The 16783-nt window shown below is 36.3% G+C and overlaps 1 protein-coding gene across 2 annotated transcripts in view; it reads right to left on the reverse strand.

The window, feature by feature from the left end:
* The window catches only part of CDK13 (cyclin dependent kinase 13), a 115183-nt gene that overhangs the window by 64241 nt on the left and 34159 nt on the right, over positions 1-16783 (reverse strand). For both annotated transcript variants that reach the window (XM_058570643.1, XM_058570633.1), the window contains exon 5: positions 15533-15703. In XM_058570643.1, coding sequence (XP_058426626.1) covers positions 15533-15703 — 171 coding nt within the window. The remainder of the gene's footprint in view (positions 1-15532; positions 15704-16783) is intronic.

Below are 16783 nucleotides of genomic sequence, written 5' to 3' on the forward strand. Positions count from 1 at the left end.
ATTTTGGTCCTAACCTATCTGTCCAGGCTCATCTTCTGTAAAAGACCTCCCCCCTCCCCCCAATTCTTATCCTTTTCAATTTACACAGTATTTTCATCAGAACACAGAATTCTTGGGAGCTAGCTGGGGGATTTTTTTGTCTTAAATAACAGCTCTACTGAGATCTAACTCACATACCATACATTCACCCATTTAAAGTGTATAATTCAATTGGTTTTAATGTATGCACAGAATTGTGCAACCATCACCACAATGAATATTAGAACATTTTCATCGTCTCAAAAAAAACCCATTAGCAGTCATTCCCCATCTCCAATCCCCTCCTCAAGTCTGTGGCAACCACCAATCTACTTTCTATCTCTATGGATTTGCCTATTCTGGACATCTTACACAAATGGAATCATACAATATACAGTCTTTTGTAACTGGCTTCTTTTACTTAGTATAATGTTTTTAAGGATCATTCAGGTTGTAGCACATATCAGTACTTCATTCCTTTTTTTTTTAACTTTTAAAAATTGTGGTGAAACATATAAAACATAAAATTTACCATCTTAACTATTTTTAAGTGTACAGTTCAGTGGTATTAAGTTCACCCACTTTGTTGTGCAACCGTCACCACCTCCAGAACTCTCTTCATCTTGCAAAAATGAAATTCTGTACCTATTAAATAATAACTCTCCATTCTCCCCTCCCTCCACTCCCTGATAACCACCATTCTACTTTCTGTCTCTAAAAATTTGACTACCTCAGGTACCTCACATAAGTGAAATCAGACAATATTTGTCCTTTTGTAAATGGCTTATTTCACTTAGCCTCATGTCCTCAAAGTTCATCCATGTTGTAGCATGTGTCACACTTTTCTTCCTTTTTAAGACTGAATATTTCATTGTATGTATATATCACATTTTGCTTATCAATTCATCCATCCAAGGGCACCTGGGTTGCTTCCACATTTTGGCTGCTGTGCATAATGCTGCAATGAACGTGGGGTACAAACATCTCTCAAGATGCCACTTTCAATTCTTTTGAGTATATACTCAGGAGTGGAAATGGATCACATGGTAATTCTATATTTAATTTTTTGAGGAATCAACATATTTCGCACAGCAGCTTTGCCACTGTACATTCCCAGTGAGCAAGGGTTCCAATTTCTCCACATCTTTGCAATCACTTGTTATTTTCTGTTGTTTTTATATTTTTTGATAACAGCCATTTTAATGGGTATGAAGTGGTAACTCAGTGTGATTTTGATTTGCATTTCTCTAATGGTTAGTGATGTTTATTATCTTTTCACGCACTTACGTCCATTCAAGTCCTTTACATATACTGGATATGGACCTTTAGACACGATTAGCAAATATTTTCTCCCATATCATGGGTTGCTTTTTCACTCTGTTGATCGTGTCCTTTGATACATTAAAATTTTTAAAATTTATTGATGTCATAGTAGTTTATAATATTCTTAAATTTTAGTTGTACATTATTGTTTGTGAGTCACTGTATAAATGCATCCCTTCCCCCTTTATGCCCTCCCCTAACCCCCTTGCCCCTGGTAAATGCCAAACAGTTCTCTGTCCATGTGTTAGTTTATCTTCCACTTATGAGTGAAATCATGTGATGTTTGTCTTTCTCTCTCTGGCTTATTTCACTTAACATAATACCCTCCAGGTCCATCCATGTTGTTGCAAATGGGACGATTTTATCTTTTTTTTATGACTGAGTAGTATTCCATTGTATATATATATATCACATCTTTATCCAGTCATCAGTCGAGGGACACTTGGGTTGCTTCCACTTCTTGGCTATAGTGAATAATGCTGCAATAAACATAAGGGTGCATAAGCCTCTTTGGATTGTTGATTTCAGGTTCGTTGGACAGATACCCAGAAGTGGGATAGCTGGGTCACAAGGTATTTCTATTTTTAATTTTTTGAGGAATCTCCACACTGTTCTCCATAGAGGTTGCACTAGTTTGCATTCCCACCAGCAGTGAAATAGGGTTCCCATTTCTCCGCAACCTCTCCAACAGTTGCTGTTTTCTGTCTTGGCAATTATAGCCATTCTAACGGGTACAAGGTCATATCTTAGTGTAGTTTTGATTTGCATTTCCCTGATTAGTGATATTGAACATCTTTTCATGTACCTATTGGCCATCTGTATATCTTCCGTGGAAAGGTGTCTGTTCATATCCTCTGCCCATTTTTTGATTGGGTTGTTTGTTTTTCTGTTGCTCAGTTGTGTAAGTCTGATACATAAAAATTTTTAATTTTGATGTAATCCAATTTATTGTGTTGTTGCTGCCTGTGCTTTTGGTGTCATACCCAAGAAACCATTGTCAAACCCAATGCCATGAAGTTCTCTCCCTGTTTTCTTGTAAGAGTTTTATAGTTTTAGCTCTTACGTTTAGGTCTTTGATCCATTTTGAGTTAATTTTTGTACATGGTGTTAGGTAAGGGTCCAACTTCATTGTTTTGCATGTGGATATCCAACTTTCTGAGCATCAGTTGTTGAAAAGACTGCCTTTCCCCAATGAATGTCTTAGCACTCCTGTCAAAAATCATTTGACCATATATGTGAGGGTTTAATTTTGGGTTCTCTATTCTGTTCCATTGCTCTGTATGTCTGTCTTTATGCCAGTAATACACTGTTCGATTACTGCAGGTTTAAGTAAGTTTTGAAATCAAGAAGTGTGAGACCTCCAACTTTGTTCTTCTCTTTCAAGATTGCTTTAGCTATTTGGGGGTCCCTTGAGATTCCATTTGAATTTTAGGATGGATTTTTCTATTTCTGCAAAAATCATTGTTGGGATTTTCATAGGAATTGCACTGAATCTGTAGATAGCCTTGGATAATACTGACATCTTAACAATATTGAATCGTCTATCCATGAACACAGATGTCTTTAATTTATTGGTGTCTTCCTTAACTTCTTTCAGCAATGTTCTGTAATTTTCTGCGTACGAGTCTTTCATCTCCTTGGTTAATTTATTCCTATTTTATTCTCTTTGATGTTATTGTAAACGGAACTGTTTACTTCAATTCCTTTTCAGATTTTTCACTGTTAGAGTATAGAAACATAACTGATTTTTACATGTTGGTTTTGTATCCTGCTACTTTACTGAATTCATTTATTAAGTCTAACATTTTTTTGTGTGGAATCTCTAGAGTCTTCTACATGTATGATCATGTTGTCTATGAACAGAGATAATTTTATTTCTTGCTTTCCAATTTGGATGTCATTTCCTTTTCTTGCTTAACTGCTCTGACTAGGACTTGCAGCACTATGCTGAACAGAAGTGACGAAAGCAGGTATCCTTGTCTTCTACCTGATTTTAGAAGGAAAGCTTTCAGTCTTTCACCACTGAATATGATGTTAGCTGTGGATTTTTCATATATGTCCTTTAATATACTGACGTAATGTCCTACTAAATATACTGACGTAATGTCCTTCTATTCCTAGTTTGCTAAGTGTTTTTATCACGAAAGGGTGTTGAACTTTGTCAAATACTTTTTCTACATCTATTGAGATGATCGTGTGATTTTCTTCATTCTGTTAATGCAGTGTATTACACTGACTGATTTTCATATGTTGAACCATCTTTGCATGCCAAGAATAAATCTCACTTGGTCATAGTGTAAATCCTTTTAATACACTGCTGAATTCAGTTTGCTAGTATTTCCTAAGGATTTTTGCATAAATATTCATCAGAAATAGTTGTCCATAGTTTTTTTTCTTGTAGTATCTTTGCATGGGTTTGGTATCAGAGGAATGCTGGTCTTATAGAATGAGTTTGGAAGTGTTTCTTCCTGTTCAATTTTTTGGAAGTCTAGAGAAACTGGTGTTAATTCTTTAAAAGTCTGGTAGAATTCACCAGTGAAGCCATTTGGTCCTGGGCTTTTATATGTTAAAGTTTCTGACTACAGATTCATCTCTTCACTAGTTATAGATCTGTTCATATTTTCTGTTTCTTCATGATTCTTGGTAGGTGTGTTTCTATGAATTTGTCCATTTCACCTAGGTTATCCAAATTGTTGGTGTAAGTACTTCACTACTTTTTATGGCAGAATAACATTCCACTGTACGAATAAACGAGATTTTATCTATTCATCAATCAATAGACATTTGGGTTGTTTGCACTTTTTGGCTATTATGAATTATCCTGCTATGAACTTCCGCATAGAAGTTTTTGTGTGGACATGTTTTTATTTCTCTTGAATATATGCCTAGAAGTAGAAGTTCTAGGTCACACAGTTACTCTGTTAAATATTTTGAGGAAATGCCAGACTGTTTTCCAAAGTGGCTATACCATTTTACAATCCCACCAGTAACACACAAGGAAATGCCAGACTGTTTTCCGAAGTGGCTATACCATTTTACAATCCCACCAGTAACGCATAAGTCTTCCACCAGCAATGTACGAGTCTTCCAATCTCTCTACATCTTCTCCAACACTTGTTATTATCAACCTTTTTTATTGTGGTCATCCTAAAGTGTATATGAAGTGGTATCTCATTATGGTTTTGATTTGCATTTCCCTAAATGCTAGATGTTGAACATCTTTTCATGTGCTTATTGGCCATCTGTGTAACTTCTTTGGAGAAATGTCTATTCAGATCTTTTGCTCACTTTTTAAGTAGGCGGTTTTTTATTACTTATGTGTAAGAATTGTATTTATATATTCTAAATACAAGTCCCTTAACAGATATATGATTTACAAATATTTCCTCCCATTCTATGATTTGTCTTTTCACTTTCCCAGTAGTGTCTACTAAAGCACATAGTAAGTTTTTAATTTTGATGGTCAGTATATCTAACTTTTCCTTTATTATTTCTGCTTTTGGTGTCATAACTAAGAAGGCTTTGGGGCCGGCTCCGTGGCTTAGCAGTTAAGTGCACGCTCTCCACTACTGGTGGCCCGGGTTCAGATCCCGCGCGCACACTGACGCACCGCTTCTCCGGCCGTGCCGAGGCCGCGTCCCACATACAGCAACTAGAAGGATATGCAACTATGACATACAACTATCTACTGGGGCTTTGGGGAAAAAAAAGGAGGAGGATTGGCAATAGATGTTAGCTCAGAGCTGGTCTTCCTCAGCAAAATGAGGAGGATTAGCACGAATGTTAGCTCAGGGCTGATCCTAAGAAAAAAAAAAAAAAAAAGAAGAAGGAGGCTTTGGTCAATCCTAAATCACGAAGATTTACTTTAGCTCTTATATTTAGGTCATTGATCCATTTTGAGTTAACTATCGTGTACAGCGTGAGGAAGGGATCCACTTCCATTCCTTTTTGCATGTGGATATTCACTTGACCCAGCACTGATTGTTGAAAAGTCTACTCTTTTCCATTGAATTGTCCTGGTATCTTCATCGAAAATCAATTGACCATAAATGTGCGAGTTCGTTTCTAGACTCTCAATTCTATTCCACTAATCTATATGTTTATCCCAAAGCCAGTATCACACAGGCTTGATCACTCCAGTTTTGTAGTAAGATTTGAAATCAGCAAGTATGAGTCTTCCAACTTTGTTCTTCTGTTTTAATTTTTTTTTTTTTTGCTATTTTACTTCTCCTGAATTTCCACATGAATTTTAGTATCAGCTTGTCAGTTTCTGAAAAGAAGCCAGCTGGGATTCTGATAGAGACTGCACTGAATATGTAAATCAATTTGGGGAGTAGGGCCATCTTAATAATATTAAGTCATCTGATTAATAAACATGGAAGGTCTTTCCATTTATTTAGGTCTTCTTTAATTTCTTTCAATAATGTTTTGTAGTTTTCAAGGTACAAGACCTTTCACTTCTTTTGTCTTTGTATTCCTAGATAGTTTATTCTTCTTAAAGCTATTATAAATTAAACTGTTTTCTTAATTTGACTTTGGATTGTTCATTGCTAGTGTACAGAACTACAATGGATTTTTGTATATTGATCTTGCATCCTGCCACCTTGCTGAACTCATTTATTAGTTCTAAGAGTTTTTTGGGGGGATTCCATAGGATTTTCTATGTTTTCTATATTGTGTGTGTATACACACACACACAAACTAATTAGAGATAGTTTTACTTCTTCCTTTCCAATCTGGTTACCTATTTCAGTTTCTTATCTAATTGCCCTGGCAATGCTGAATAGAAATGGCAAAAGCAGACATCCTTGTTTTTCATAGATGCCCTTTATCAGGTTGAGGAAGTTCCCTTCTATTCCTAGTTTGTTCTATTCCCGTCCTAAATTTGAGAGTGTAAATTGGCACAACCTCTCTGGAAAACAACTTGATAATATATGTCAAGAAACTGCAAAGTTCAAATCCTTTGACCTAGTAATCCTAATTCTATTAATCTATTTAAGGGAATAACCAGATGTGAAAAAAAGTTTTATGCATCAAGACTTCAGAATGGAAGAAAATCTGGTTCCACTGTCTACGGATTTACTGACTACTAGGATTGACGGCATTATCTGCTCAGTATACAGGACCTTTGTTGCTCGCTACTTCATTTCTAACCAAACCTCTAATTCAGAATTGGTTAGGACTTTTCCTAGCAGATAAAGTCCCTGCTTTGGTTAAAGGTATATAAATAGGTGCAAACTGCTGCTAGAATTTCCCAGTGTAAAATTTCAATATAGGAAATAGTAGTGAAATGCCTGAAAGAACCTAAATATGCAACAACGGAGGAACGAAATATGGTTCATCCAAGTGACATATTATGCCAATAAAAAAGCATGTTATTATGCTGTGGCGGCGTCCCATATAAGGAGAGGAAGACAGGCATGGATGTTAGCCCAGGGCCAATCTTCCTCAGCAAAAAGAGGAGGATTGGCAACAGATGTTAGCTCAGGGCTAATCTTCCTCACACACACACACAAAAAAGCATGTTATTAATGAAAGAAGCATAACCTCGGTTTAGGAATAAATAATCAGATATATGTGAGAAAAGAGATACTAGGGAAAAAGCAAAGAAAATGATGATAGTGATAATATCTGGGTCATTTTATTTTCTTTTACTTTCCAAATTTACAACAATAAATATCACTTTTATAATCAAGTAAAGAAAGCATTACATTAACATTTTCCTTTCTCCTCCTCTGCCCCACTCAAAAAAAGTAACTAACTCTACATAGTAATAATGCTATACAAAAAGGGTATAGGATCTTAAAATTATGAATCCTTGGCCTGGTACCTTAACTGGAAATTTCACTTAAAATTCCAGATACAAATAAAATGCACAACAGAGACTATAAGTTTTATCTTTTACACAAGATAATGAATAACACAATATAGGCCGCCCCCAGTATATAAAAAACTTAAACTTACAAGTGACTTTTAATCCTGCCTTAACATGCTGCTGGAGGCCCCACTGTCATAGGAAAATTTTATTTTTTTAATTTTTTATTTATTTATTTTTTTTGGTGAGGAAGATCAGCACTGAGCTAACATCCATGCCAATCCTGCTCTTTTTGCTGAGGAAGACTGGCCCTGGGCTAACATCTGTGCCTATCTTCCTCCCCTTTATATAGGACACCGGCACAGCATGGCCTGACAAGCGGTGCCTTGGTGCACACCTGGGATCCGAACCCGGGCTGCCAGCAGCGGAGCGCATGCACTTAACCGCTACGCCACAGGGCCGGCCCCTATTTTTTATTTTTTTAAATTTTCTTCTGAGGAAGATTCACCCTGAGCTAACTGTTGCCAATCTTCCTCTTTTTCACTTGAGGAAGATTCACCCTGAGCTAACATCTGTCCCAATCTTCCTCTACTTTGTATATGGGTCACCACCACAACATGGCCACCAATGAGCGGTGTAGGTCTGCGCCACCAAAGCAGAGCATGCCGAACTTAACCACTAGGCCACGGGGACCAGCCTGGAAAATTTTATTTTTAATAAAATAACCTGCAAGTTCTTTTTTTTTTTTTTTAAGTTGGAAAAAAAAGAGGACACAGTTTACAGTTGGTAGGAACAGACTCCTTAGCAAAGTTCTCTTGCTTATTTGGTAGGTTCCACAGGCTGTATTATTTAAATTCTTTCACTTGTTTTGAAACTCAACACCTACAACTGGAATCCCAATAATTATAGATTAAATGAGTTAACAACAAGGAAAAACTTCTGAGCAGAAATAAGTTTATCATTCATATATTACTCTGATTTAGGTCTAGCAAGTACCAATCCTTCTGGTTCCCAGAAACTAGAGTGAGTCAGGGACCAGATGTTCTTTCTTTGTATATCCCTAGCACTAGTCAATAAAACTTGCTGATTTGATGGAAATATTCTATAACTACACTATCCAAAATGTAGCCAGTAGCCACATTAACTACAGAGCACTTCAAATGTGGCTAAGGCAACTAAAGAACTGAACTTTGAATTTTATTTAATTTTTTTTTCTAAGGAAGATTTGCCCTGAGTTAACATCTATTGCCAATCTTCCCTTTTTTTTTTTTTCTTTTTGCTTGAGGAAGATTACCCGAGCTAACATTTGTGCCGATCTTCCTCTATTTTGTACGTGGGTCGCCACCACAGCAAGGCTGACAAGTGGTGTAGGTCCACACCCAGGATCCGAACCCATGAACCTGGCAGCCGAAGCAGAGTGCACTGAACTTAACCACTAAACCATGGGGCCGGCCTTTAATTTTAATTAATTTAAATAACCACATTTGCCTATTGGCTACTGTATTGGCCAGCCAAGGTCTAGAACCAGCACAATAAACATTTGTGGAATGAAACAATGAACGAATCAATCAATAATGCTCTCTTCACAAAACTTACGAGCTACTAGCAGTTCTATATTATGGGAATGAGTTCAGATTTTTAATAAAATGAGATAAGGAAGGTAATTTTCAAGAAGGGTATTTTTCAGGGAATATGCCAATCTTTCATTGTCTCATAAAACAAGTTATGAAGGTTATCAATTAAAATGCCCTCCTCTCTGCCCATCCAAATTGCATCCACCTTTAACATTCTACATATTCCACAGAACCTTCCCACCTCTGTATTTCATTCATTCAATTACTCAAAATTTAATGATAATCTACTGTGTGCTGCACACTACGATACAAAGAATAAAATTAGGAATAAGATATGAAAACATGATGACAAGCTGAAATAGAAAATACTATTACAGAACTGTGTATAACATGCAACGCAAGGGCAAGTGAGCACCACGTGGGAATCAGAGACTAGAGAGGAAGTGACATTTGAGGCTTCCTCCCTCGACCATAAGTGACACTTTGCCACAGCATTTACTATAGAATATTGTTTTCTTGATTTTTAGGAAAATTCCAAATTAAAAGATTACTCAAATTCCCTCATTAAGCAAATACTAATATTGAAAGTATTATAGCTAACTTAATTTGTGCATAGTAATTATAACACTGGTTTTTTGTTGTCCAGGATATTATGTTAATTTTAAATACCAAAATATTCTTTTGTTGGATGATACCATTATTACAGTGATTTCTTTCTTTTTTTTTTTTTTGTGAGGAAGATCAGCCCTGAGCTAACATCCATGCCAGTCTTCCTCTTTTTGCTGAGGAAGACTGGCCCTGGGCTAACATCTGTGCCCATCTCCCTCCACTTTATATGGGACACTGCCACAGCATGGCCTGACAAGCAGTGCATCGGTGCACGCCCGGGATCCAAACCCGGGCCGCCAGCAGCAGAGTGTGCGCACTTAACCGCTATGCCACGGGGCCGGCCCCCTCAGTGATTTTTTTAACTCTAAATACTAAATATTTACGTCTTGAGATGGAGATCAATGACTGAAGTTTTTATTTTGTACTGCATATAACTGCAAAACAAAATGTCTTCTCTACCCAGAGAATTATAAACCGCCTTAAAATTTTTAATTGAATATTATTACACTCATTCAGAAAGTATTTTTCTATAAGTTCATAATCCTCAGTGAGAGGAAGAAAATAATAAAACAAAGCTTCTCTTGCAAAATAACTCATACTCTAGTTCAAAGACTTTATAAACAGTGAAATATGAACACAAGAGTACTGAAATTAATACAAGTAACTGCATCCCACTCTCTTTCCATATTTGAAGAAACTAAAGACCTAGAGGTACAACAAATGCTTTTTTTGAAACAAAAACTCCCCCTTGCTAAGAATAAAAAGATTGAAAAACAGAAAAAAAGGTTCAAAGATCCCCCTCAAAGTTAGTAAAAAGAGATGGGACTGCCTGAAGATGAAGAAAGAATTAAGAAAAAATTTTGCAATTAGTTTATCTCCCCTTCGTTTCCCCAATTATTTCAGAAAAAGCTCCTTCAGCACCTCTAAGTTTTTGCACAAATATACACCTGTGACTTGATGATACCACTTAACCTGTTTTCTTAGGGACAATAATTTCCTTTTAAAGACCAAATAATATTTTATTTTCAATTTTTCGTGATTAATGTTTCTTCATTTTTAAGTAGAGCCAAGTTTTTAAATATTCTTTTATGGTGCTATTCTTAAATAGTTCAAAATAAATGAGCCAATGGCTCATGTTATAATAATGCAAGTGTTTATATTTTTATAAGTTTGTAATTTTACTTGATTTTTGTGTTGTTTATAATTTTCATATTTAAATTGTTTTAAGTATTTAATTTCACTTTTTAAAATTTTATGAATTCTAATATACAATATTAAATCAAAGTTACCATACTGTCTTTCTGCTCCAGCATGGTAATCACAATTAGTATGTCACACAGCTAGCATGGTCAAGATTAGAACCCAAGGACTCTAAATCTAGTTCCCTTTTCACTAAATCATGCTGCCTTATCATGGTTCCCAGCAAAATTAACAGCTTCATTGTAAAAGGATTATGTGTCACCTCACATCTGTTAGAATGGCTATTATCAAAAAGACAAGAAGTAACAAGCGTTGGTGAGGATGTGAAGAAAAGGGAACCCTTGTTGGTGGAAATGCACGTTGGTGCAGCCACTCTGGAACACAGTATGGAAGTTGTTCAAAAAATTAAAAATAGAACTACCATATGACGCAGCAATTCCACTTCTGGGTATTTATCCAAAGGAAACAAAAATACTAATTCAAAAAGATATATGCACCCCCACGTTCATTGCAGCATTATTTACAATAGCAAAGACAGGGAAGCAACCTAAATGTCCATCAAAGGATGAATGAATAAAGAAAATGTGGTGTATACATATACACAATGGAATATTACTCAGCCTTAAGAAAGAAGAAAATCTTGCCACCTGTGACAACACTGATGGACCCTGAGGGCATTATGCTAAGTGAAATAAGACAGAGAAAGACAAGTATCATATGATCTCACTTATATGTGGAATCTAAAAACAAAAACAAACCAAACTCATATATAAGGAACAGACTGGTGGTTGCCAGAGGCAGGGGGTTGAGGGGGGAGAAACAGGTGGGGCCGGCCCCGTGGCTTAGCGGTTAAGTGCGCACGTTCTGCTGCTGGCGGCCGGGGTTTGGATCCCGGGACCGCACTGACGCACCGCTGCTGAGGCCGCGTCCCACATACAGCAACTAGAAGGATGTGCAGCTATGACAGACAACTATCTACTGGGGCTTTGGGGGAAAAATAAATAAATAAAATCTTAAAAAAAAAAAAAAACGGGTGAAGGTGGTCAAAAGGTACAAACTTCTAGTTATAAAATAAGTCAGTCATGGGGACGTACTATACAGCATGGTGACTATAGTTAAAAATATTGCATTGTATATTTTAAAGTTGCTAAGAGATCTTAAAAGTTCTCATCATAGGAAAAAAAATTTTATAACTATGTGCAGTGATGGATGTTAACTGGATTTATTGTGGTGATCATTTCATAACACAAATATCTAATCATTATGTTAGTAAAACTAATATATGTCAATCATATCTCAATAAAATAATTTTGAAAAAGGATTATGTTTCAAATTTTATACTTCCTCACATACTGTAATATATTTAACTAATACTTGGCACCTAAATGTAACTTCCCACATACTAAAACACTTTCTTATTTATCATGACTTATACAATTACAAACGGGATTATGGTGGGGAAAAAGATGGTGAGGGTACAAATACACGAAAATCCATGATTTGTGAAGTACAGTGCAAGGCACTGTGGAGAAATCAAAATAAAACACAATAAAAAACAAAGGCTTCAGGGAATTTATAATCTGGTAAGGAAAATAAATTATGACCACAAATATAAAGAAAAACTATGAATACTTTATATATTCAGAGGCAGTAATCTTTTAAAAAGTGTTCAAGAATGGACATGATATAATAAGTAGAGCTCATTTATTCCTTCAGCAATTAGTCATTCAGTACCTTCTGTGGTCTAGCCATTGATCTAGGTAGGGGGTATAACAGTGAATACAACAGGTATGGTTCCCATCCTCATGTGGAGAAACAAATAAATAACAAATCAATATAATTATTCTGGAAAAAGTTATGAAGAAAAGGCCTTTTAAATTGTGTATCTATATGCAGTGGAAAGTGGGAAGATTGGCCAGGTAAGGCCACACTAATGAATAAAGCAACATTCAGGCTAAGATCTAGAGGATGAGAAATCAGCCTTTCAAATTGTGTGTGTGTGTATGTGTGTGTGTGTGTATGTTGGCGTGAAGCAGTTTAAGCCCAGGGAGGCAGCATGTGTAAAGACTATGGCAGAAAAGTACAATGGCACATCTGACAACTCAAAAGACCAAGTTGACTGAAGCTTGGTGAGCAGTCAGAAAAACAGCATAGATGGGGTTGGAGAAATAGGCAGCGATGTGATCCTACAGATCTACGAAGCAGGATGTTCAGGATATGTTGGAGGAAAAGCAAATATATTAATTTGACTAAAGTACAAGGTTAATGAAAAACAACATCTGCACATCACCCTCATGTAGAAAATCTTAATTTAATTCTTACTACACAGTAAGAGAAGTAATGTTTCCCTTTAATGGATGAAGGAATAACAGGCTCAGAAGGACTAAAGGCCTTGCTAATAAGGTCACATTGCTAATAAGCTAAATCACAAATCCCAGACATTCTAACCCAAGTCAAACCAGTATCCTTTCTACTACACAATAAGTGGTAACGAGAAAATAAGGTGAAAGAAACAAACCAGATTAAAAGTCAGGCTAAGGGGCCGGCCCTGTGGCTTAGCGGTTAAGTGCACGCACTCTGCTACTGGCAGCCCGGGTTCGGATCCCGGACGCGCACCTACGCACCACTTCTCCGGCCATGCTGAGGCCGCCTCCCACATACAGCAACTAGAAGGATGTGCAACTATGACATACAGCTATCTACTGGGGCTTTGGGTGGGTGGGAGGAAACAAGGAGGATTGGCAACAGATGTTAGCTCAGAGCCAATCTTCCTCACACACACACAAAAAAAGTCAGGCTAAGGAATATGGGCTTTATAATGGAAAATGGAAGTGACATCAACTAAAAAGATGATTCTGATTATCTCGATAGTGAATACAGAATACTTCCCAGAGAAGATCCTTTATGCAAAATAATTACCATATCGGGGCCGGCCCCGTGGCGCAGCGGTAAAGAACGCGCGCGCCGTTGCGGCGGCCTGGGGTTCACAGGTTTGGATCCTGGGTGCACACCGACGCACCGTTTGTTAAGCCATGCTGTGGCGGCGTCCCATATTAGAGGAAGATGGGCATAGATGTTAGCCCAGGGCCAATCTTCCTCAAGAAAAAAGGGGAAGATTGGCATCAGATGTTAGCTCAGGGCTAGTCCTCCTCATAAAACAACAACAACAAAAAAAAAACAAAAAAAAATAACTACCATATCTATATATTTTTTGGTGAAAGTTGTCCTCTCTCTGAAGGACCTTGTTCTTTTCACATGAAAGTTAGTATATAGCAGATCAAGAGCCTAGATATACTTTCACAGCAAATCCAGATGTGTCTGATCATGTCTTGAGTGTTCCAAGGAGGTAAGCAGAGGGATAGTGCCTGGGAAGCTGAGAAATAACCACCAGGACTATGGTCTCTGTGTAGATGCTATAGGCGTCTTAGAGAATCCATTTCCCCTTTGTTCACCTCCATTTCTTTTTTCCATTATTAGGACTGACTCCTAACTCCTAACTCCATGGGTGGGTCCTGGTAAGTTTAAGCTAATCATTGTTTCCCACTGTTTTGTCACAGCAATTGTTTCAGGAATGACAACCCACCTTCGGTCAATGTGAGAGAGTGAATGCCAGGACCTGAATGGAAGCTTCTAGAAGAAACGCTCTTGCTTCCTCTGTTATGAAGATTTGAAACTGGGAACCACCACAGACATTTAGTCATGATAAGGGGAAAGCCTGGTTTCTGTATGGAGCCCAAGGATGAAGCTGATGCCACAGAGGCAGAGCAGAAGGTAGAGACGAATTGGGACTCTGGTGACACTGAGCTCCTGGTTCAAGCTTGCCCTGAAGACAGCACTAATCTCTGAACTTTGCAGTTATGGGAGCCAATAGCTGTGAATGTGTGATCAAATATTTCAAGCATGCAAATGAGTATAGAAGGTAATATAACAAATCCCCATTTACGCACCTCCTATAATGAAAAATATAACTTTTCTTACTTGCATCAAAGTACAGTCTTTTTCCCAAAGAATTAAAGCATAACAAACAGCATAGGAAGTAGCTTCTTATGCTTCTGTAGTACCATTATCCTTTCTTCTTTGATAATTTTGCTAGAATTTGTCTTAGTGTGGCCGTTCTGGGTTTGTTTTTCCTTTTTTAGCTATACGATATACCCCTTCAATATGTAGTTTAATTTTTAAAAATTGTGGTTAAATATACATAACATAAAATTTATTACCAACTTAACGGTTTTTAAGTTTACAGTTCAGTAGTATTAACTGTTGTGTATTGCATTGTTGTGCGACCAATCTCCAGAACTTTTTCATCTTATAAAACTGAAGCTCTATACAACTCCCTATTCCCTCTTCCCTCAGCCTCTGGCAATATAATTACCATACGTTATATCAATCATTTTTACACTGTGTTCTCCAGAAGAATAAGACTGTATGTGTACCTGTGTAGCTGGGGACAGGAGGACGCTAAGTACCATGTTTATCAGAACATACCTACTTTAATCTGTTTGAAAAAGAATTCTGTTCTTTGAAAACCACAGATTATACAGGAATCAACCTTGGTTGCAAAGTCTTGCTGTGAAGATCTAAAACCTACTGGAAGCAGAACCTTTCTTTCACCCATCATATGGCCTATGATAACTATTTTAATAAGCATGCTAATTTCTTTTCAGCTTTTCTGCTAAAAGCCAACCATAAACTCCTACAGTTTATTAAAGGCAATTTCAGGTAAGATATTTGCCTCCACACTTTTAGAAACAATATATACACCTACCATAAAGTCTCTTTGTATGTTAAGGCATTATAACATTAAAAATGTAAGGTAAATATATTCTAATACTACTATAAACTGTTTCTCAATTACTAAAAACATAGAGTTTGACATTAAGGCAATATTTTTATGTACCTAATAATTACTCAAATGGTCAATATCTATAACAAAATCTGCAAGTTAGCAACATCATGAGTACACAGAATTGGTTATGTAAATATGCACACATACCTTTATCCTTCTTAAAATCCAAAGCATCTTCTTTGTCGGTCACTATTTCCTTCATATTGATAATACTCTGATGGGTAAGCTGCCGGAGAATTTTAATTTCTCGAATTGCTGTAATTGGAAAGCCTTCCTTTTCATTATCTAGACGTACTTTTTTTAAGGCTACCATCTCTCCTATTAGAAAATTAAATAAAATGAGGTTAACCAGCTGACAAAACCAAATTACATTTTTCTTAATTTTAAATTTATTTTAATTCATAATTTATGTTCCTACCTCTTGAAATCACAACCCACAAAATATATGTTAGTTTCCAACATACCAAATTATACTGTTTATAGTTCAAGAAATTAAGTCTCTGGTTAAATAAATTATGGAATATTTATCCAAAATGTAGAATATTATGCAACTGCTAAAAAAGAACTGTATTGTTATTTCATGCTCTCCAAGATATACTAAATGAAAAAAGCAAGATGATGAAGAGTTGACACATTACACTGCCATTTTTTAAAAAGTGAAAGAGGGGAGGATAAATATACCCAATATGCTTATATATGCATAAAATCTCTCTGAACAAATGAGAAAATTCTGTACATTTTACAGGTGAGAAAATATGCTCAGACATATTAACTTGCCCAAATTTGCCAAGTTACCCAGTAGTAAAACTGAGATCCAAAATCTGGTTTAGCTGTCTCAAAAGTATGTGCTCTTCCCAATACATTAAATGGTCTCATAATTTAGATAGGAGTGAGTTTTATATCAGATAACATCTAAATACGAAATAAAACACACACACACAAATCCTATTATAAGAAAAAATTCACTATAATAAAGGTTTGTTCATTCTACTTCTTTGGAGAAAAAAGGAATTCTGAACTTAAAATTTTCCAAAAGGATGTTTATCCTTTTAATCATTAAAACTTATTTGATTCTTTTTTATGGAAGTCTAAAATGTAGTATGATTCCTTGTTTTATTAAACAGCTTTAAAAAAATTATAATTTAATCTCTTTTTGATAATGTAGAATCATCATTATAAATATATGCTTTAATTGCCTTCAGGAGTTTCTAATAAGGTAGTTTCCCCTATACTAAATGGCCTCAAATAGCTATGCTATTTTAATCTATCGATTTATTTCAGCAAGGAATTATAAGTAAAGATTAAACACTGGCTCTACGCATTATTTAGTAAAATACAGAGCCTCTGAGTTACTTTTTCCTCAGCTGCAAGGCCTTTTAAAACTTTCTTTCAGGTTCC

This window comes from Diceros bicornis, chromosome 3 (assembly GCF_020826845.1).
Source record: "Diceros bicornis minor isolate mBicDic1 chromosome 3, mDicBic1.mat.cur, whole genome shotgun sequence".
NCBI classification, from domain to species: Eukaryota; Metazoa; Chordata; class Mammalia; order Perissodactyla; family Rhinocerotidae; genus Diceros; species Diceros bicornis.